Source organism: Hyperolius riggenbachi, chromosome 8 (assembly GCF_040937935.1).
Source record: "Hyperolius riggenbachi isolate aHypRig1 chromosome 8, aHypRig1.pri, whole genome shotgun sequence".
In the NCBI taxonomy this organism is placed as follows: Eukaryota; Metazoa; Chordata; class Amphibia; order Anura; family Hyperoliidae; genus Hyperolius; species Hyperolius riggenbachi.
This window is the reverse complement of record NC_090653.1, coordinates 299979843-300003214: the sequence shown is the minus strand read 5'-3', so window position 1 is coordinate 300003214 and position 23372 is coordinate 299979843. Positions and strand designations below refer to the sequence as shown.

The following is a 23372-nucleotide window of genomic DNA, read 5'->3' as shown; positions in this document are numbered from 1 at the left end:
GTGCTGCTGGAGGCCTCTGCTCCTTCCTCTCCTGATCTACTCTGTGCTGCTGGAGGACTCTGCTCCCTCCTCTCCTGATATACTCTGTGCTGCTGGAGGACTCTGCTCCCTCCTCTCCTGATATACTCTGTGCTGCTGGAGGCCTCTGCTCCTTCCTCTCCTGATATACTCTGTGCTGCTGAAGGACGCTGCTCCCTCCTCTCCTGATCTACTCTGTGCTGCTGGAGGACTCTGCTCCTTCCTCTCCTGATCTACTCTGTGCTGCTGGAGGACTCTGCTCCTTCATCTAACTCTCCTCTCCTGATATACTCTGTGCTGCTGGAGGGCTCTGCTCCCTCCTCTCCTGATCTACTCTGTGCTGCTGGAGGACGCTGCTCCTTCCTCTCCTGATCTACTCTGTGCTGCTGGAGGACGCTGCTCCTTCCTCTCCTGATCTACTCTGTGCTGCTGGAGGACTCTGCTCCCTCCTCTCCTGATATACTCTGTGCTGCTGGAGGACTCTGCTCCCTCCTCTCCTGATATACTCTGTGCTGCTGGAGGCCTCTGCTCCTTCCTCTCCTGATCTACTCTGTGCTGCTGGAGGACTCTGCTCCCTCCTCTCCTGATATACTCTGTGCTGCTGGAGGACTCTGCTCCCTCCTCTCCTGATATACTCTGTGCTGCTGGAGGCCTCTGCTCCTTCCTCTCCTGATATACTCTGTGCTGCTGAAGGACTCTGCTCCTTCCTCTCCTGATCTACTCTGTGCTGCTGGAGGACTCTGCTCCTTCATCTAACTCTCCTCTCCTGATATACTCTGTGCTGCTGGAGGGCTCTGCTCCCTCCTCTCCTGATCTACTCTGTGCTGCTGGAGGACGCTGCTCCTTCCTCTCCTGATCTACTCTGTGCTGCTGGAGGACTCTGCTCCTTCCTCTCCTGATCTACTCTGTGCTGCTGGAGGACTCTGCTCCTTCATCTAACTCTCCTCTCCTGATATACTCTGTGCTGCTGGAGGGCTCTGCTCCCTCCTCTCCTGATCTACTCTGTGCTGCTGGAGGACGCTGCTCCCTCCTCTCCTGATCTACTCTGTGCTGCTGGAGGACGCTGCTCCTTCCTCTCCTGATCTACTCTGTGCTGCTGGAGGACGCTGCTCCCTCCTCTCCTGATCTACTCTGTGCTGCTGGAGGACTCTGCTCCTTCCTCTCCTGATCTACTCTGTGCTGCTGGAGGACTCTGCTCCTTCATCTAACTCTCCCCTCCTGATGTACTCTGTGCTGCTGGAGGACTCTGCTCCCTCCTCTCCTGATCTACTCTGTGCTGCTGGAGGACTTATGCTCCCTCCTCTATCTAATGCTGCGTACACACTGGCGACTATGGTCGTTTGAAACAGCTAATTAACGATCGTTCCGCCGACAATCAGGGAAAAAACTTTACCCAACGATCATTAACACGAACTACATCGGGAAGATGGAAATATCCAACCTGACGGATCGTATCTACCGACAATCGTTACAAAACTATAGTGTGTACAGACATTGGCCGAGAAAGATCGTTGCAAGGGCCAATGCGCCTGCGTTGGATTCTGGCCAGCTTCTGTACTTCCTTTGTAGCGCGGCCTGTAAAGATTGTTACATTGCTCATTTCAATTAAACTTTGTTTTCAAGTTAACAATCATATATTTGTATCTATTGTAACTCCATGTTAGTGGTTTTTATTTTATATAAATATGTCCGCAACATTTCCTTCTGATCGTTCTTTTCTGCGAGAACGATCGTTAAAATGTGTATGATGATCGTTGCATTCCTATCGTTGCCGTATCGTTCGTCTTTCAATTATCGTTCCTAGCGAACGATCGTTATCGCAAGTCTGTATGTAGCATCATTCTCCTCTCCTGATATACTCTGTGCTGCTGGAGGACTCTGCTCCTCCCTCTAACTCTCCTCTCCTGATATACTCTGTGCTGCTGGAGGACTCTCCTCTCCTGATATACTCTGTGCTGCTGGAGGACTCTCCTCTCCTGATATACTCTGTGCTGCTGGAGGACTCTCCTCTCCTGATATACTCTGTGCTGCTGGAGGACTCTCCTCTCCTGGTATACTCTGTGCTGCTGGAGGACTCTCCTCTCCTGGTATACTCTGTGCTGCTGGAGGACTCTCCTCTCCTGGTATACTCTGTGCTGCTGGAGGACTCTCCTCTCCTGGTATACTCTGTGCTGCTGGAGGACTCTCCTCTCCTGGTATACTCTGTGCTGCTGGAGGACTCTCCTCTCCTGGTATACTCTGTGCTGCTGGAGGACTCTCCTCTCCTGGTATACTCTGTGCTGCTGGAGGACTCTCCTCTCCTGGTATACTCTGTGCTGCAGGAGGACTCTCCTCTCCTGATATACTCTGTGCTGCTGGAGGACTCTCCTCTCCTGATATACTCTGTGCTGCTGGAGGACTCTCCTCTCCTGGTATACTCTGTGCTGCTGGAGGACTCTCCTCTCCTGGTATACTCTGTGCTGCTGGAGGACTCTCCTCTCCTGGTATACTCTGTACTGCTGGAGGACTCTCCTCTCCTGATATAGTCTGTGCTGCTGGAGGACTCTCCTCTCCTGGTATACTCTGTGCTGCTGGAGGACTCTCCTCTCCTGGTATACTCTGTGCTGCTGGAGTACTCTGCTGTCGCCTGTATATTGGCATTATCCTGGCTAGGTCACCCTGCAGGGTTCCGGTGCACCTGCCGGCAGACGTGTTTGCTGTAAATATACAGTATTTGCAGTGTCAGCAGTGTGCAGAGCCGTTTCTGAGGCTTTTCTGCAGAAGCGAGCAGGAAATGCGGCTTCCGCTATACCAGCGACCGCTGACTCGCCTTTTATATGACTCCAGTATAGAGTCCTCCTGTATAATCTGCACCCTCTGTATAATATTATTAGCTTGTATAGTACTGACCTCTTCCATGACTTTGTGCGAACCAAGAATCAGATGTGCGTACACAATACAGACCTTGCTGGTAAATAACATTAATATCGCTGTTACTAGTACAGTAGCCCTTGTTGAATACAATTTTTCTACAAGGAGATCGTTTCTCATCGTCTGTTTAACCACTTAAAGTGAACCAGAGAGGAAGCACCCTTGTGTATTTTACCATGTATATCAGTGGGAACATTAGAGAAAACACTTACCATGCTCTCTGTTTCCTCCTCACTGCTAAAAGTGTCTGTTAACAGCAGTCACAAGAATCCCAGACTGAGCAATTAAATCTGGCTTTGCTGGGAATGATTATTGCTGAGTCATTATAGCAAAGCCACAAGGGGGCAGGCTTGGGCTTGAAATAACACCACAGAAGACAGACTTAGCTATAATCTTTCTGTAGCAAAGCTAGACGGAGCAGCCTGACTTCTCAGTCGGGGATTCTTATCAGAGGTGGTAACGGTCAGATTACACAGAGAACAATGAAACAAAGGGCAGATTAGGTGTTTACTGTCATGTTCCCACTGATTTATAAGGTAAAATACAAGAGGGTGCTTCATCTCTGGTTCTCTTTAATGACAAGCTGACTTATAAAAACATCCTTCTATATCAGGGGTCTCAAACTCCATTTACCTGGGGGGGCCGCAGGAGGCAAAGTCAGGATGAGGCTGGGCCGCATAAGGAATTTCACAATCGCGGCGCATCGCCGCCTCTGCCCGCCCCTCTCACTCTTCCTTCACAGAGAGGGGCGGGGAGAGGCGGCGATCTGTGTGGTGATTGACATCAGGAGGGGCAGAGCTACAGCTGAAAGCTCTGCCCCTTCCAGGAAATGCCGGCGGATTGCCCCCCGGGCGATTTGGGGGCTCTGCAGCCCTCGTTTAGCGTCGGGGATGCGGCGGATTACTTGGGAGCACTGAAGCGAACTATAAGGAAGCTTTTGCCGGCGCGGGCCACAAAATATTGCATCGAGGGTCGCAAATGGCCCGCGAGTTTGAGACCCCTGTACTAGAGCCTCTTAATGGCTCCAGGACGTTTTTAGAAGTCAGACAGTGCTGCTGCCGCTCTGCACGTGCGCGCTCCCGCATTCCTGTGCTCATGAAAATACTGGAAAAATAAACACCAAAGAAAAAATACACCTTCATTTCCAAATAATATATTTTCACCATACTTAGTACTAGGGACATAATTAAAATCTTGTGATAACCAGAACAAATAGGCAGATACCATGTGTGGGTTTTATGCACAGTAGCAGTGTTTATATTAAAACTACAGGGAATGAAATTGGAGAAATTGTGTATTTTTTCATTTTTTTTTTTGTTTCTCCCTTTAAAATCCATAGAAAATAAAGTAATTACTTAAAACAAATATCAACCCCAAAAAGCCCAATTGGTGGTGAAAAAAAAACAAGATATAGATCATTTCATTGTGATTAGTAGTGACTAAGCTATTGGTAAATGAAAGGGATGAGCACTGAAAGGGGAAAATCGCTCTTGTCCGTTAGGGTGAAAACCGCCTTGGGGTGAAGTGGTTAAAGAGGACCTGTAGTGAGAATAACACAATGAATAAAATTGCTTCTTGTTTACAATAATCATTTATAGATTTAGTCAGTGTTTGCCCATTGTAACGTCTTTCCTTTCCCTTATTTACATTCTGAAATGTATCCCTGGTGGTGACCTCTCTGCTGCCAGGTGATCTGTACGGAATGTTCGTTACTGAGAGTTCTATGCACAGAGGGAGATAATGCTTGCTTGGCAGTTGGAAATGGTTAATTCCCACGATGCAACGAGGCTCACAGACAGCAAACTGCCAGGACCATGGTCCTGACATCACACTGTGGGAGGGGTTTGACCACAATATCAGCCATACAACGCCCCCTGATGAAAAGGAAAAGATTTCTGGTGGGAAAGGGGTATCCGCTACTGATTGGGATGAAGTTCAGTCCTTGGTTACAGGTCCTCTTTAAAGTGTACCTATGTCGAAGCTCCGATACAAATCGCATACATGAGGGTAGCCTGAGGCTTCCCGCGGCCTCCTCCGAACCCCCAACGTTGAGTATTCCTCTTTAAGCAAGAGCCCTGCTCAGCTGGAGGGTCCTCGAGCAGCAGCAGGGGGACCAGAGGACAGCGAGGGAAGCCTCATAAAGGATCCAGAGGCTTCACTTTTCTCAGGTAAGTATCCTATTCTATTTTATTTTTTTATTAATACATTTTGGTCTTTGGGTTTTCTACAGTGACAAAATAGAAAATCATTAGCATTTCCCATTTTTAACTGTGGCTGTTTTGAAGCCAATCCTGATATAATTTCCACCCTTAGTCTCCTCTGCCTGATTTGCCCCGCCCTTCACTATAGAAAGTGCATTGTCTCAGCATGAGAAATATTAGCCAATCAGAGAGGAACAGAGGTGTGGGAGGGGAAAACAGGAGGGGAAAGAGGCTTCAGCCAATCAGGCTGCATTAGTTAAGTCTAAGGGGAAGTAGAGAAGCAAAAAAGGACAACCCAGCATGCCCTGCAACTTCCTTTATGTGTACCAAATAAGCGTCAGGGAAACTGGGGAATGATCATTTATCAACAAGAAAAGTAATAGTGATTTTTAGCTTTTGGGTTGCCTGGTTAGCATCCTTATTACTTGTTTACCAGATAAAAATAAAGAATTGATTTTATGCCCAACAGTTACACTTTAAAATTACTTTTCAGTACTCTGCAACTGTCAAAGTACCAAAAAGTAGGTGACAAAGTACTGTCAGAGGTATTTTCCTGTTTGCTGATCGCATAAAAGGCGTTGTATTGATAAATTGTGAAACCATCACCTAGGATGAAACGTGAATTGAAACCACTGGGCAGGAAAAACGTCACTGGGATTCCCATCAGTCCGCACTGCACTGCGACGTTAACACTTACTGCTTTGCCCATAGACTTCCATGACCCCAAGCACGGTGCGTTAAAGGACACCTATCGTGGAAAAAAAGCAGGCAGTTAAAATCTGGCAGAACTGACAGGTGTTGGCCCAATCCATCTCCTCATGGGGGATTCTCAGGGTTTTCTGTGTTTTCAACTGCATTTCCCGAACAGCAGTTTAGCTGACAAAATACTCAGATACCAGCCAACCTACCTACCCACTTGCATGCTATTTTGTCAGTTAGACTTTGCAACTGCTGTTCAGGAAATGCTGTTGAAAACAAAGAAAACCATGAGAATCCCCCATGAGGAGATGGACTGACCCAAAACCTGTAGGTTCTGTCAGATTTTAACTGCCTACTTTTCTTTTCCTTTTTTTTTTTTTTTTTTTTTTTTGCAACAGTCGTCCTTTTAAGTGTGGAGTTTGCGGTAACGCATTGCAGCCCTTGCGTCAGATCAAATACTTGAGGCCCGCCGCAACGCACCACAGTAGGTGTGAGAGTCTCCATAGACTTTGGGTTTGTTCCCACTGAGTGCTTTTTGAATTTATTTATTTTATTTATTTTTTTTAAGGACCGATTTTATGAAAAGCGCTTGAGCAATGATTTCTTATGTCAGTGTTCTCACATGAGCGATGTGCTTTATTTCCAGCCACAAACGTGACTCCTGAAGTATTTCGTGAGCATTTGCACTTCAATGCCAGGTATAGGGAAACCGCTAAGCGCTTAGAAAAACTATTTTGTGAGCGCTTCTTTAAAAAATAACATTAAAAAGATTCAGTTTAAAGAGACACTGTAAAACAAAAAACATCCCCTGGGAGGTACTCACCTCGGGTGGGGGAAGCCTCCGGATCCTATCAAGGCTTCCCCCGTCCTCCTCTGTCCCACGGGGGTCTCGCTGCAGCCCTTTGGACAGCGGCCTGACACCCTGTGCAATATTTACCTTCCCTGGCTCCAGCGGGGGACGCTGTTGCGGCTCTTCTGACGGAGATAGGTGGAAATAGCCGATCTCCGTCGGGTCCGCTGTACTGCGCAGGCGCCGGAGACTTGCAGGAGACTTGAACCTGCGCAGTAGACCTGCCTGACGGAGATCGGCTATTTTTGCTCCGTGGGAAGAGCCGATACTGCGCCTGCTCTGGAGTCCGAGAGGTAAATATTTACATCGCCGCCACTCTGGGAGGATTTTTTCCGCCATGTGGGACCGAGGAGGACGGGGGAAGCCTCAATAGGATCCGGAGGCTTCCCCCTACCAAGGTGAGTATCCCCCAGGGACGTTTTTTTTTTTTGTTTGTTTTTTTTGTTACAGATTTTCTTTAGAGTTCACTTCCTGATTGACTGGAGGGGAAAAAAAACCTACTAATCGCCACACAAGCGCCTAATAAAATTCCTGATCGCTCTAAAATTGCTGGCAAAATCCCTTTGTAAAGCACTCACAGAAGCGCTCAGCGATTTGCGCTAGCAGTTTATAATGTGAACTTGGACTTTCATTGCTTTGCAGCCCCTTGTGGTGAAATAGGGTAATGCACCGCGGGTTTACCTTCAACATTCTACCCAGACTAACCAGCAAGCTCATGGTGACCCAGAACTCATTGGGGTATGTAAGGGACTACAATAGTCCTAAAAGCCCCCTTACTAAGATGTTAAGAAAAACAAGTTTGCTTTCCTGAAACAGAAAGAATTTGCGATAATTCAGGTTGGAGTGAGCTTGAGATGTCTCCCAGAGCACCACTGCTGAGTATATGCAAATTAACCATTGTGCCCTTATGCTGGGAATACACGTTTCGTTTTTCCCTTCGTTTTAGCCTTCGATTCGTTCGGTAAACGAATCGAGTGTTAAAAACGTATGTGAAAATAGTCATAATCTCATTATAGTTTCGATTAATAGACCCCAAAAACGAACGACTAGTGATCGAACATGTTTGATATTATCTCTCTTTATCCATCTAATCGAGCCATTGGTAGGCTTGATGGCTGTTCAGATCGATTATATATTCGTTTATGTTAGTCCGTCCCTGTAAAAAGGGATTTTCGTTTCGTTTCTTTGCAGCCTTCGATCATTGGAAAAACGAAACCATCAGAATCGGAAAAAAAAACGAAACCATGGGTGGTGATATTAACCGTATGATCGATTATTTCGGGATCGAGAAGGACAAAAGGCACAATCGAAACGAAGGTTTAAACGAAGGCAAAAACGAACCGTGTATTCCCAGCATTAGAAGCTAAACACACCTCCAGAACCGCTGGAATGCAATGATGTGTCAGCTTTTTTTGTTTTTAACATCTTAGTAAAGGGGCTTTTAGGACCACTGTAGTCCCTTACACACCCCAATGAGTTCTGGGTCACCATGAGCTTGCTGGTTAGTCTGTACCTCTCGGTGTTACAAGCCCTACTGCATAGAGCCAAATTAATCCATGCTATGCACTGATGAGGATCAAACAATCCGAAACAGTCTGTATGCATGTTGGATTATGGCTCTGTACATATTAACAAGCTGACACATCATTGCATTCCAGCGGTTCTGGAGGTGTGTTTAGCTTCTAAGGGTACAATGGTTAATTTGCATATATTCAGCAGTGGTGCCTGGGAGACATCTCGAGCTCACTCCAACCTGAATTATCGCAAATTCTTTCTGTTTTAGGAAAACAAACTTTTTTGTTTTTCTTAACATCTTAGTAAGGGGGCTTTTAGGACCATTGTAGTCCCTTACACACCCCAATGAGTTCTGGGTCACCATGAGCTTGCTGGTTAGTCTGTACCTCTCGGTGTTACAAGCCCTACTCCATAGAGCCAAATTAATCCATGCCATGCACTGATGAGGATCAAACAATCCGAAACAGTCTGTATGCATGTTGGATTATTATGGCTCTGTACAAATTAACAAGCTGACACATCATTGCATTCCAGCGGTTCTGGAGGTGTGTTTAGCTTCTAAGGGCACAATGGTTAATTTGCATATATTCAGCAGTGATGCACTGGGAGACATCTCAAGCTCACTCCAACCTGAATTATCGCAAATTCTTTCTGTTTTAGGAAAGCAAACTTTTGTTTTTCTTAACATTCTACCCAGAAACTCCCCAGGGGAGGGCTGGTGCTTCTCTGCACAACTCTGCTTGGCTTACAGCATAGGAGGAGGTGAGCCGATGATAGCCGGGTGCTCACCAAAACTAGCCGGGTGGAGCACCCGCCTAAAAGAGCCTGGGGAGACCACTGAACCTGCAGGTGTAAAAGGGAACCTGAGGTGTGAGACAGACATATGGAGGCCGTCCTGCTGATCCTCTGCCTCTAATATGTTTATTCCTAAACCCTGAACAAGCATGCAGCAGATCAGGTGCTGTGACTGAAGTGACTTGATTAGCTGCATGCTTGTTTCAGGTGTGTGATTCAGACACTACTGCATCCAGAGAGATCAGCAGGATGCTGGGCTTCAGACCAGGGACCCTTTGAAAAGTGCATATCCAACAGGTAATAATGGTCATCAGTCAACACATTTTGCCTTGTTCGGTTTTGGGTTCAGTTGGGTGTGGAGGATGTGAGAATTCGGTTAAGGATCTGGTTATGCCTTGCGAGATAGGAGAATCGGTTAGTGATTTATCTCCCCGGCATGCAGCTGACGCAGGGCGCAGTCCCTCTTCCTCCCTGGGCTGCGCCGTGTGCGTTTCTCTTTCCTGTGATACGCGCCTCGCTTCTGTGCTCTATTCTCGTTTCTGTGAGACAGAAACCGAAAACTCTGCGCTGTGAGTGGCCCACATCTCCCAGCATGCCCTCCTCTGGCAGTTTGACACAGGAAGGATCAGCCACTTCTGACTCATTCCCAGAACATCAGCAAGACTCAATTCCAGCAGCCCAGGGCCTGGTTAACCCCTTCTTTTCAAGAACTAAGACAAGTCTCCTAGAACAGCTGTAGAGATGGTGAATGAGATATACTGGTGCTTTCAGTTTGTATGCAGAATTAATACAAATTGGGCAACTTCTAATTACCTGGAAGTGGATTTGATTGGTTCGTTTTTGAAGCTGCCTAGGTTTGCATAATAGCATAAAAATGGCAGCTCGGAAGCGACTGCTGATCAGAAAAACGATCAAAATCAGATCGGACCTGTCGGAAATGATCTGCCAAAATAAAAACTGGTGTATTCCCAGCATTAATAACCCCTGAAGCAAGCATGTAGCTAATCTTGTCATCTGCCAATGTCAGAAACACCTGATCTGCTGCATGCTTGTTCAGGGGCTATGGCTAAAAGTATTAGAGGCAGAGCATCAGCAGGACTGCCAGGCAACTGATATTGCTTAAAGAGAACCCGAGGTGGGTTTGAAGAATATTATCTGCATACAGAGGCTGGATCTGCCTATACAGCCCAGCCTCTGTTGCTATCCCAAACCCCCCTAAGGTCCCCCTGCACTCTGCAATCCCTCATAAATCACAGCCACGCTGCTGACAAACAGCTTGTCAGAGCTGGCTGTGTTTATCTCTATACTGTCAGTCTGCTGCTCACCCCGCCTCCTGCAGAACTCCAGTCCCCGCCTGCATCCCTTCCCTCCCTGCTGATTGGAGGGAAGGGACGGGGGAAGGGACGGGGGCAGGGCCCGGAGCTATGCAGGAGGCGGGGGAGCAGCTGAGACTGACACTACAGATGTAAACACAGCCTCACAGCATGGCTGTGATTTATAAGGGATTGCAGAGTGCAGGGGGACCTTAGTGGGGTTTGGGATAGCAACAGAGGCTGGGCTGTATAGGCAGATCCAGCCTCTGTATGCAGATAACATTCTTAAAACACACCTCGGGTTCTCTTTAAAAGGAAATATGGCAGCCTCCATATACCTCTCACTACAGTTGTCTTTAAGTACTTCACAAAACAGGACTGTATTCCACCCAGTGGGTCCAAGAGCTCGGAGAAGCTCTTTTGTATAGATAACGAAGGTTGTGTGTTTTTTTTTTTTGTTTTTTTTTTGTTCTGCCTGTACTGGAAAACTTGGCTCTTTTCTTTGATACTAATGTTCTATTCATTATCCGTACTACACATACAATTCATTATACTATACGTTTATTTTTGCTTCAGGTTTGCTAGAGTATCACAAAAAGATAAACTATACAGTAAAAAGGAACCCTAGGATAGGATAAAAAGGCCTTAAAATGTGCTAGCCTGTCTCCTGCCCCTTGTGTATATTTCTGGGGGGCTCAGGTAGTGAGATCTCTGTACATCTGCTGCAGCTCATACCAGGGGCTTCCCTCTCCCCGGCTGAATCTTGGTATCGCTCAGTGACTCTGGTGGTGAGATCTCTGTGGCTCTCATTTCCCAGTTCTGCACACCTGCTGCATACATGACCAGAAGCTCCCCTCTGCACGCCTGCAGCATACATGACCAGAAGCTCCCCTCTGCACGCCTGCTGCATACATGACCAGAAGCTCCCCTCTGCACGCCTGCAGCATACATGACCAGAAGCTCCCCTCTGCACGCCTGCTGCATACATGACCAGAAGCTCCCCTCTGCACGCCTGCAGCATACATGACCAGAAGCTCCCCTCTGCACGCCTGCAGCATACATGACCAGAAGCTCCCCTCTGCACGCCTGCTGCATACATGACCAGAAGCTCCCCTCTGCACGCCTGCTGCATACATGACCAGAAGCTCCCCTCTGCACGCCTGCTGCATACATGACCACAAGCTCCCCTCTGCACGCCTGCTGCATACATGACCAGAAGCTCCCCTCTGCACGCCTGCTGCATACATGACCAGAAGCTCCCCTCTGCACGCCTGCTGCATACATGACCAGAAGCTCCCCTCTGCACGCCTGCTGCATACATGACCAGAAGCTCCCCTCTGCACGCCTGCAGCATACATGACCAGAAGCTCCCCTCTGCACGCCTGCTGCATACATGACCAGAAGCTCCCCTCTGCACGCCTGCTGCATACATGACCAGAAGCTCCCCTCTGCACGCCTGCTGCATACATGACCAGAAGCTCCCCTCTGCACGCCTGCTGCATACATGACCAGAAGCTCCCCTCTGCACGCCTGCTGCATACATGACCAGAAGCTCCCCTCTGCACGCCTGCTGCATACATGACCAGAAGCTCCCCTCTGCACGCCTGCTGCATACATGACCAGAAGCTCCCCTCTGCACGCCTGCTGCATACATGACCAGAAGCTCCCCTCTGCACGCCTGCAGCATACATGACCAGAAGCTCCCCTCTGCACGCCTGCTGCATACATGACCAGAAGCTCCCCTCTGCACGCCTGCTGCATACATGACCAGAAGCTCCCCTCTGCACGCCTGCAGCATACATGACCAGAAGCTCCCCTCTGCACGCCTGCTGCATACATGACCAGAAGCTCCCCTCTGCACGCCTGCTGCATACATGACCAGAAGCTCCCCTCTGCACGCCTGCAGCATACATGACCAGAAGCTCCCCTCTGCACGCCTGCAGCATACATGACCAGAAGCTCCCCTCTGCACGCCTGCAGCATACATGACCAGAAGCTCTCCCTCTGCTTGTTGGATTTTTCTTGCCTCTGAGGCTCCAGTGGAGAGATCCTTGCACACCCTGGTTCCCAGCTCTGCATACACTTCCATCCATGGGCTCCCCTGCTGGATTCATCTAACTCGCTGGAATATTCTATGCCTCAGCAAGGGGGGGCTCCAGTGTGAGTATCTCTGTACTCTGTACTGAGTCCCCAGCTTTGCACGCCTTACCACGACCCCCCCCCCCCTCTTCCCCTGCGCTCAGTAACATGCAGTTAATTGTTTCCGGGCTTCAACAGTGTACAGTGAACAGGATAGGGTCCATAAAAAGAACTCTCCATATCAGCCTGAGTCTATGTAGGCATCAAGTAAGGCAAGGGTCTTATCTATTTTACCTTAAACACCTCACAATCCTTGCAAGATCCCTTGTAATTAATGTATCTGGATGACGCTTATATTTGCGAATAAAATCTCTCTACCTCCTTCTGATTGTTTGTTCTAACTTTGTCAGTCTACAGGAATAGAATCTAAAGAAGGCTTACATGCTGAAAGCTTACTGATTTTCTTATAAATTAGCCAGTAAACTAGAGCACATATTTTACAGACAGGAAGTATTGAATCAGGATAATCGGATTCAAAACTTCATGTCTGTAAAATACAAGTTCCAGTCTGCAGCAATAGAATACAAGATCCGTCTCCCAGCAATTTCTCTACATCCTGCCTCTCCCCTCCCCCCCCCCCCCCCCCCCTTCCCCTTGCTTGTAGAGTCCTGAGACACAGGCTGGGGGCTAGAATGATTTGTCTGTGATCTGTCCACACAGGAGCAGCTTGCTGGCAAGTATGTAATTAAAAGCAATAGTAAATGCTTGGGAATTGTTTAGAACTAATTATCATGTACTACAATCAAATATATATTTGTCAAGGGGTACTTGTGGTGATTTTTACTATGCTAGGGGGTACTTGGTGATTACTGGGTTTTAAAAGGGGTACATACCAATAAAATGTTGAGAAACACTGTATTAAAGCATGCCAGCCAACTAGACAAGTACATATGTCGCTATTTGGACAATCTGCTCAAAAGATCTGTTTGTGATGTTTGCATTTGGTTCTTATCATTGCTGAACTCGTTGGCCTTCATGTTATCACCTGAGTCAGGCAAACCAAACATCAGTTGTGATCACCCAAATAGGCCACACCAGCCAGGCATTGTGCCCCCCTAAAATTCTGAACCGGGAGCCGCTACTGCCTGTGTTTGTGGGTTCCTAGCGCTGCTTCGTTACCAGAAGCTAGTCCTTTCTTTCTGTATTATTCTATGTCATGGTATTTGAGGTGGGACGATCTCTGTGCTCCGGAGTTCTCAGCTCTGCTCCCCTGCTCAACCTGACCCCCTCTCCTTGCTGGATTTTGTATTTCATTTATAATATATAGAATACAGGAGGTGTGCCCCCCAGGAAATAGAAGAAGCCAAACTGTAACTCCGCCCCCTCCCCAGGCTCCGCCTATGAGGCTGTTATATAATTGGAGTATTATGGTATTGGAGTAAAGGGCACTCCCCCTTGCTTGGTAGATTGATATCAGAATCTATTCTGCCGTACACATTTCTTGCTGTGGTCTGTCTGGCAGGGACCCCTCTGAGGTGATGGAGAAGCGGAGCCTGGAGCTGGCACTGCGAGATGTCTACCCATCCTGCGTACGACTGCAGCGCCCCCCTGTGGAGGATCCGGGGAAGGACAAGCAGGAGCTGATGCTCAGTCAGGCAGAAGGGCAGTGTGTGCTGTGCAGGTGGACGGATGGACTCTACTACCTGGGGAAGATAAAGAGGGTAAGTGCCTGGAATGGCCGACCGTCATCTGGGAGGGCTGTGGGTGGAGCTACAAAATACTCGGAAATGTTACTGAAGTTACTGTATTGTATAGTCTGAGTGCTTTAAATGGCACCTTGATAAATAATGTATTTATATTTGCTTTTATACCTGGTTTAGAATACTGGCATGTCCCTTCCCGTATTTACAATATAAGCTGTTACTCAGTGCCTGTTTTCATAGTAAACTGGCTACAGCAGATGCTGATCTCTGCTGCCTCCAGTATAAGCTATTCCTCTGCCCATATACTGATAGTAAACTAGCCTCAGTGTGTGCTGATCTCTGCTACTTCTATTTTGTACACTATAAGCTGTTACATTCTGCCTGTACTGCTAGTTAAGCTAGGTGCAGCATTACCTTATACTGGAGGTAGCCGAGATTGGCACACACTGCAGCTAGTTTACTATCCGTACCGACACAGAGTAACAGCTTACAATGCACATACTGGGTGTAGCAGAGATCCGCACATACTGCAGCTGGTTTACTGTCAGTGCAGGCACAGAGTAACAGCTTATCCTGTACATACTGGAGGCAGCAGAGATCAGCACACGCTGCAGTTAGTTTACTATCAGTACAGGCACAGAGTAACAGCTTATACTGTACATACTGGAGGTAGCAGAGATCAACACACACTGCAGCTAGTTTACTATCAGTACAGGCACAGAGTAACAGCTTATACTGTACATAGTGGAGGCAGCAGAGATCAGCACACACTGCAGCTAGTTTACTATTGGTACAGGCACAGAGTAACAGCTTATACTGTACATACTGGGGGTAGCAGAGATCAGCACACACTGCAGCTAGTTTACTATCAGTACAGGCACAGAGTAACAGCTTATACTGTACATACTGGAGGTAGCAGAGATCAGCACACACTGCAGCTAGTTTACTGTCAGTACAGCTATACATTTACAAACCTATGCAATTTTACGTGTATTTTTCATTTTTAAGTAGTTTTAACACAGTATTCCAACTCATTGAAACAGAAATGTAATCGGTGATGTATACTCTGACATTAAAGTCTTAGCGTAGTTTAAGTCAAAATAATACTCAATTATTGAGCACCCCGAAGAAAGGATATAGGGAGTTTTTGAAATTTTTTTTTTTTTTTTTTTTTTTTTTTTTTTTTTTTGGGGGGGGGGGGGGGGGGGGGTTCTTATATTTAGTTTTACTGCTGAATTTCAGCTCTGCATTCTATAGCCTATATTATTTTAATGTATAAATTGGGATGTTAACGTAAATAAAAAAAACCCGGAATGTTGAAAGGTGTAAAAAAGATGACGGGACAATGGCGCCACCTTCAGGAAGCCGCCTCCACCTGCTTCCTCTGTCGCATATAGCCAGTCAGGATGAGGGATAGTCGCTGAGCTTCCAATTAGTCTGAGGTAATGTCATTTTTAATGCTAATTTTATAACAATTTTCCAAGCTGCATAAAAGTTGCATCAGCTGGGAATAATTATCATTTGATTAACCATCCTTTATGATCTTAAAGGATACCACAACTGACATGTGGCAGAATGAGATAGACATGGGTATGTACAGTGCCTAGCACACTAATAACTAGGCTGTGTTCCTTTTTTTCTTTCTCTGCCTGAAAGAGGTAAATATCAGGTATGTAAGTGGCTGACTCAGTCCTGACTCAGACAGGAAGTGACTACAGTGTGACCCTCACTGATAAGAAATTCCCCTTTTTTTACCTCTTTCTTGCTCTCAGAAGCCATTTTCTGCTAGGAAAGTGTTTTTATAGTTGGAATTTCTTATCAGTGAGGGTCACACTGTAGTCACTTCCTGTCTGAGTCAGGACTGAGTCAGCCACTTACATACCTGATATTTAACTCTTTCAGGCAGAGAAAGAAAAAAAGGAACACAGCCTAGTTATTTGTGTGCTAGGCACTGTACATACACATGTCTATCTCATTATGTCACATTTCAGTTGTGGTATCCTTTAAAATTCACAACAAAACACAGAGTTGGGGTTTGTTTTTTGCAGAATTAGCATGGCTGATTTGGCTGATTTTAGCGAATTGCGAAGATCTCTGCGGTCTGTATAGTAAGGCAACGTACGATAGTAATTGCCACTGAGCACTAAAGGTGGCTCGGCGGCTGATCAACCGTTAGGTTATTATAATCAGATGAAAATCGGTGCAGACAAGTGCATGCCCAATCAATGATGCAATCAATTTCGGGCTGAACTTGGTTGCATAAATCGTTCGACCTGCTGCAAGATGTCTGGCTGTCGTGGTCGGTCACGTGAGCGGCGGTAACGGCAAGCAATATTTCTGCGAGCGACTAAACCCCTGACGCTGTCCCTCTAATAGTCAGTGTGCCTTGTGGACTATACATTACCTGTCTGCTACGGATGCTCGGTCCTTCGTCCATACACGCGCCCCCAGTTGCTGTAGTACACGTGGGCGCATGTGTGACATCACACACGCGCCTATATTTCTGACAACCGCGTAGGGCGCATGTATGGATGAAGGACCCAGCCTGGAGGCAGCAGGGGACAAGGACAGGTAATGTATAGTACACTGGGGAGGGGAGGCACACTGACCATTAGGGGGGACAGCGTTGGGCTGCCGATGTGGCTTGGTAAGCTTCGGGGTTCTGCTTTAGATTTGGGTGATTTGTGAACGCACTTCGCTTACAAACAAACACAGAACATTTATATTGCGCTTTTCTCCTGGCGGACTCAAATCGCCAGAGCTGCAGCCACTAGGACACTCTCTATAGGCTGTAGCAGTGTTAGGGAGTCTTGCCCAAGGTCTCCGACTGAATAGGTGCTGGCTTACTGAACAGGCAGTGCCGAGATTCGAACCCTGGTCTCCTGTGTCAGAGGCAGAGCCCTTCACCATTACACCTTCCAGTCACTTACACAGGTTCTCTCTCTCTCTCGCAGGTGAGCAGCTCTAAGCAGAGCTGCCTGGTGACCTTCGAAGACAACTCCAAGTACTGGGTGCTGTGGAAGGACATTCAACACGGTAGGTGCAACTTGCATTCTGTAGTAGGCAGGGCTGTGGAGTCGATGATTTTTTTTTTTTTTTTTTTTTTTTTTTTTTTTTTTTTTTTTTGTACCAAATCCACAGCCCTGGTAAGAATAAGACTAGGGAGTTGGAGCCAGAGCCATTTTGGGTACCTGAAGTCAGTCGGGAGTTTCATAAACTAAGGAGTCAGAGTTGAATGATTTTTGTATGCAGTTTGAAAACGGACCAATCGAATTTTAGCTCAGGATTTGATTGGTTTGTTTATAATTTGCATAAATTTGCATAATGCTGCAACCACTTGAAATTATTTGCATCTCATTGGCTGTCCTTACTCTGTAGATGTGGCGATGCGATATGCGCTGAGCACTTTATTATGGTGACTATACTAACACTGGGTGGGGCTGTCTGGGACTTCTCTACAAGCATGAGAGCAGCCATACTGTGTGAGCGTCTCTGTGCAGGCACAGGTGCGCTCATGCAGGAAGAGGAGCATGGTTGGGATGTGCAGGAGGGTCCCGGACAGCAGCGGAGGTCTGGAGGACAGCGTGGGAGGAACCAGAGGCTTCTCTCTTCTGAGATGATCAATGAGATGCAAATATTTCCGAGTTCATGCAGGATTATGCAAATTTTATATGCAGCTATATTACAGCTTGAAAATGGGTCATCAAGTCCCACCCAGGTTTAACCTCCTGGGGACCTCGTCATGTAAATCCTACACCGTACTTGTGGCTGTCCAACTCTGATACGGCGTAGGATTTTTGTCGCCTGTCACTCCCGACTCCATCGTGTGCACCAGAGAGGGGAGATTAAGTGGTCACATGACTGCTGACCTCCCTCATTGATTAGGAGCCATCGCGCTTGGCTCCTGATCACGTGATCACTACATCATCCCCGCTCATTCTGCCTTAAGTGTCGGGTCCCAGCTGACATCATCAAGCCGCGACCCGGAACTTAGTGACAGTGCGAGCGGGGATGCCGGCCAGAGCTGCTCATCGATGGAGCCTGGGAGGTGAGTCAAGCCTGCTGGCTATGCGGGGGAGCAAGGTCTGCTGCGCCAATGCAGAACACCAGGAGCCACCGGAGCTGCGGCGAGGGCACAGGGCGGCTGCCAGAGGCTGGAGGAAGCCCCAGGTAAATGGATTTTTTTTTTTTTTAACCTTGGATCACTCCTTTAACTTGCCTGGGGCCTCTTGCAGTCCCCTGTGCTTGCGCTGTGATCCTGGGACCCTCCAGTCAGCAGCGGCGACCCCCCCCCCCCCTGTAAGCTGGCTGGTCATAGCCAGTTGGAGGCAACTGCACAATGCGGTCCTCGAGCTGCGCACACCCTGATCACGCTCCCGCTGCCAGGAGAGTTATGCACATGCGCATTAATGATTTTACCTGTACCGCGCATGCACAGAATGCTACTGTGTTCAGACGTGGTGGAGGCGCACGATGCAGGGACCCTGAGCAGTGCCTTAGAAAGCAGTGCCCCCCCCCCCCCCCTTTAGCCCACATGTGCTGTTCAGTCTTTAGAGAAACTGCGCCTGTGCAGGATGCTTCCGCAACCCGGTGTAATGATGCGACAGGAGTCACTGAGTAACCGCCTGGGTGAAGCGGCCCTTAAAGGGGCACTACAGCGAAAAACTGTAAAATACGTGCAAACATAGACAAATAAGAAGTACATTTCTTCCAGAGTAAAATGAGCCATAAATTACTTTTCTCCTATGTTTGTCACTTACAGTAGGTAGTAGAAATCTGACAAGTGACAGGTTTTGGACTAGTCCATCTCTTCATGGGGGATTCTCAGCAAAGCTTTTATTCTTTCTAAAGATATTCCCTAAAAAGGATTTAAATAATGATGCTGGCCAGCTTCCCTGCTCGCTACACAGTTTACTGGCAGTTGGACAGAGCAACTGCCATTCACTAAGTGCTTTTGAAAATAAATAAATCCCTGAGAATCCCCCATAAATAGATGGACTAGTCCAAAACCTGTCACTTCTGTCAGATTTATACTCTACCTACTGTAAGTGACAGCAACATAGGAGAAAGGTCATTTATGACTCATTTTACTCTGGGGAAAAATGTACTTATTTGTATGTGTTTGCACATATTTTAAATGTTACAGTTTTTCGCTGCAGTGCTGCTTTAACTGCCTGTAGCTGGTTTGTAAATGCCTGAAAAATTGTGGAAACGAGACCTCAGTGATTGCAGCCTCCGCTTTTCTCATGACAGGTGCACTTTGTGCTATCGGCCACTTGCACCCGTTGAGTGCGGCGTTTCACTTTTTAAGGGTTTATTTTTGTCTTCCTCACTTGCGCTGTCAGCGGGGCTCCTGGCGGGATCACCATAAATACTCCTCCGTGTTTATGGATGGAAGAGAGCGAGTTGGGAACAGGGCATCTGGGAGCCATTCAGGGAAGTTAGGATAACAGATGAGGTGGAGGAGAGGATGAATGGAAGTGCTTGTCAATCAGCAGCTGCGGGAGAGAGGAGAGGTGCGAGCAAACGGTTGTGAAACGCTTCTCTCCTGCAGGACTCAGAGCTGGGCGGTCGGAGCCGGGCAGTTGGCACTGGCCCCCGGGGGGCTGAGCCTGGCCCCCGGGGGGCAGAGCCTGAGCCTGGCCCCCGGGGGGCAGAGCCTGAGCCTGGCCCCCGGGGGGCAGAGCCTGAGCCTGGCCCCCGGGGGGCAGAGCCTGAGCCTGGCCCCCAGTGCCGGGCCCCGGGGCAGAGCCACAGCTTGGCATGGATTTTTGTTTTTCTCCTCTTTAACTCTCCTTTTCCTGCGGCGCCCCGAACACGGCTGTTAGATTGCATTAGCACTTTATTTGGCCTGAGGAAGTGGGTGAGATCCCACGAAACGTGTTGCCTGTGCTTGTTAATAAATATTTTCTACTCTGAGTTGTCTTTTATGAGGTAAGCCACCTCAAGCTTTAGTTGTGTTTTACCCCCTTCTCCTTTCCCTGCGTCCCCCTCATCATCCACTGGTCACCTGCCAGGTCTATCAGCTACTTTCCCAGCCTGGGAAACTAACTGATGGGGTTGTCGGTTGTCTTCCCCCTTCTTCAGACAAGGAAAAATGTAATAAAATAAAATTATTCAAATAACGCAACTATGCCATGATGCAAATGAAAAGGCACAGAACAAGAATGTCAAATCTTTTTTTTTTATTTATTTATTTATTTATTTTTGTCTTGTCTTTAGTTCTGCTATATTATGTATTTATATAGCACTGACATCTCCTGCAGCACATTAGAGTACATTGTCATGTCACTGACTGTCCTCAGAGGAGCTCACACTCTAATCCTACCACAGTCATAGTCTAATGTCCTACCATATTATTATTATGTATTTATATAGCACTGACATCTTCTGCAGCACATTACAGAGTACATAGTCATGTCACTGACTGTCCTCAGAGGAGCTCACACTCTAATCCTACCACAGTCATAGTCTAATGTCCTACCATATTATTATTATGTATTTATATAGCACTGACATCTTCTGCAGCACATTACAGAGTACATAGTCATGTCACTGACTGTCCTCACAGGAGCTCACAATGTAATCTCCTGACACAACATCCCCCCCAACATAAAGTTTTTTTTAAAAAATGTCAGTCTTCATGCATGATCTGCTATTGGTGGACCGAACTTCTGATCTCCTGTATCCTCCACAGCGGGTGTCCCCGGCGAGGAGCCGAAGTGTTATGTGTGCAGCGGGAAGAGCTCCGGGCCCCACAACCAAATCCTTATCTGCGGGAAGTGCGGACTGGGTACGTATAACTGCTTTAGTCATGTCTACTACAATCCCCACAATGCTCAGTATTCCGGCTGCATACCAGGTGACTGCTTCCAGCCAATTGAGATCCAGTAATCTGTGTCTCAGCTCCTTATAAATTCCCCAGAATCCCCTGCAACTCTGAGACGCATGAGATACTAGCCATGTGACCTGTTTCCACCAATGTGCGACCACTAACCTTAGTCTGTGGCACCTTGCTCCGATCATTGAACTTACATGTCAGGAGACCGTATTCACGTGTTATATAATCCCAGAATTTACAGCTCATTCTCCATATACCCCTGAGAATAGCACCAGGCTGGAACGGTCAGGCTTTATAGAGTGGGCATTCTCAGCTGACAGCTTTGCACTGGCACCTTATGTGCTTATTACATGTGTGTTCAAATTGCTGTGTCCCTGTTCAGAACCCAGGTGGTGTGGGAAGATAAAAGGAAAAAATTAAGAGCCCACTATGGTGCATACATATGAACTGGCCGCCACGAGACTAGGGCGCTGGATACAGTCGATATACAGCTTATTCTGCTGCTGCAGTCCCGGCTGCGTTAATTACAATTCCCCCTCCAGGTCCACGTGGATGGTGGTTAATGATGTAATTTGGCTTCCAGCTATGGCTGGTGGCGGAATTCGTGTTTTAAATGTAAGTTCTGCTCCGTCTTCGTAATCAGGTCTGTGGAGTCGGAGCTGGAGTCGGAGTCGGGGCAATTTTGAGCACCCGGAGTCGGAGTCGTCGATTTCATAAACTCAGGAGTCGGAGTCGGATGATTTTTGTACAAAATCCACAGCCCTGTTAAGTATTAGACTAAGGAGTCGGAGTCGAGGAGTCGGAGTCTGAGCCATTTTGGGTACCCAGAGTCGGAGTCGTGGTTTCATAAACTGAGGAGTCGGAGTTGGAGTCAGAAGATTTTTGTACCGACTCCACAGCCCTGTTCCTAATTACAGTGTGCACCACTGCTTCGGCAACCACTGTACAGGAAGGTGTGGAGATTAAACTTGATCCTACTGGTGTCAAGAAGTCACTCGCTGCAGATATAGAAGTTAAAGGGAACCAGTCGCCATTTTTTTTCCTGGTTTCTAAAAGCTATAGGAGCTGCCATCCCCCTCCCCCCCCCCCCCTTCTAGCTGCTGATTATTAGGGGGAAGATGTGAAAATAGCATCTGTGACTTATTTAAACTCTTTGGAGCAGTTTCCTATCTCCTCAACTCCCCCCCCCCCCCCCCCCCCCTGCTGATGAAGGCTTTTGTTTGCTCTCTGCTAATGTGTGCAATAAAATAATTCCATCAGCCCTCATCTGCCTGAAATTTCTGCGGTTGGGGCAGGCCTTGGAAGTACAGTAAGAAAACCTCTGTTCTGCTGGGTACACCCGATCCTTTTTTTTTTTTTTTTTTTTTCTGCTCAATTATCTTCTGCTAGTTTTTCTGATCCTTTTTCAATTCACCTCTGAGAAATCGAGCCAAAAAACTATCAAAATGAATATCGGATATGTCGGAAATTGTCTATCGCACCCATCTATCGGGGGTAAAAACGTGTGGACTATTCCCAGCATAAAAGTTTTTTTTTTTTTTGTTTTTTTTTTTTGTTTTTTGTTTTTTTTATTGTAAAAATGATGCATCATTGAAGTTTATTAGCCACATTGTTGGCATGCATTTTTAATGTGCTATTGAGATGCCCTGGGTGCTAAAAATGGTGCTTGGTTCATTTAAGGGTAGCACTCCTTCCACCAAGGGTGGACAAGAAACTGCAGAAACTGCAGAAATTAGTAAAAAAAGAAGGGCCAGGAAGAATAAAGTACATAAAAATAAGTTGAAAGGTGGGAGGTAGTGTTGGTCCTCCCAATCAACCTGAATCGTCTGGAACGGTCAAAGCAAACCTTTTCATCGCAATAGACTCTGTGTGACGCGTTTCACAGGTGAAACCCCGCTTCCTCAGGGAATATCGGAGTCGCTGTCTCGTGGTCCTTTCGCGGACGCACCAAACATGAAAGGACCACTGATGATTGTCATTGACCAGTTCTGACGTTCTTGTGTTTCAGGATATCACCCGAAGTGCCACATACCGGCGGTGGAGAGCGGAGAGCATAGCACTGTAGAGCAGTGGTTCTGCAGACGCTGCATCTTTGTGCTGGCAGTTCGGGTAAGTATATCCCCGCAATGTCTGCAGAGTAACCCTCGCTCATCCCAGTGAGGGGGCGTGACCAGAGAATATGGATGCTCAGCGAGAGGCTGAGCATTCTGAGTCGATGGAACTTGGTGCTGAGCCAATCACCAGCTGGTGTATCTGATTGGCCCATTTCCAGGGTGTGTAAATTTTCATCAACTCATAATTTTTAGCATCTTAGTGGAGATGCTTAAAGGGAACCAGAGACGAAGCACCCTCATGTATTTTACCATGTATATCAGTGAGAACATTGGAGAAAACATTTACCCTGCTTTCGGTTTAATCAGTCACTGCTCAGTCTGTTATCAGCCCTGA

At 47.3% G+C, this 23372-nt stretch overlaps 1 protein-coding gene across 2 annotated transcripts in view; it reads left to right on the top strand.

The window, feature by feature from the left end:
* Window positions 1-23372, top strand: part of PHF19 (PHD finger protein 19) — a 100314-nt gene that overhangs the window by 11740 nt on the left and 65202 nt on the right. For both annotated transcript variants that reach the window (XM_068249237.1, XM_068249236.1), the window contains exons 2-5: window positions 13903-14101; window positions 17038-17119; window positions 20781-20876; window positions 22933-23033. In XM_068249237.1, the coding sequence (XP_068105338.1) occupies window positions 13919-14101; window positions 17038-17119; window positions 20781-20876; window positions 22933-23033 (462 nt within the window). In that variant the 5' untranslated portion in view covers window positions 13903-13918. The remainder of the gene's footprint in view (window positions 1-13902; window positions 14102-17037; window positions 17120-20780; window positions 20877-22932; window positions 23034-23372) is intronic.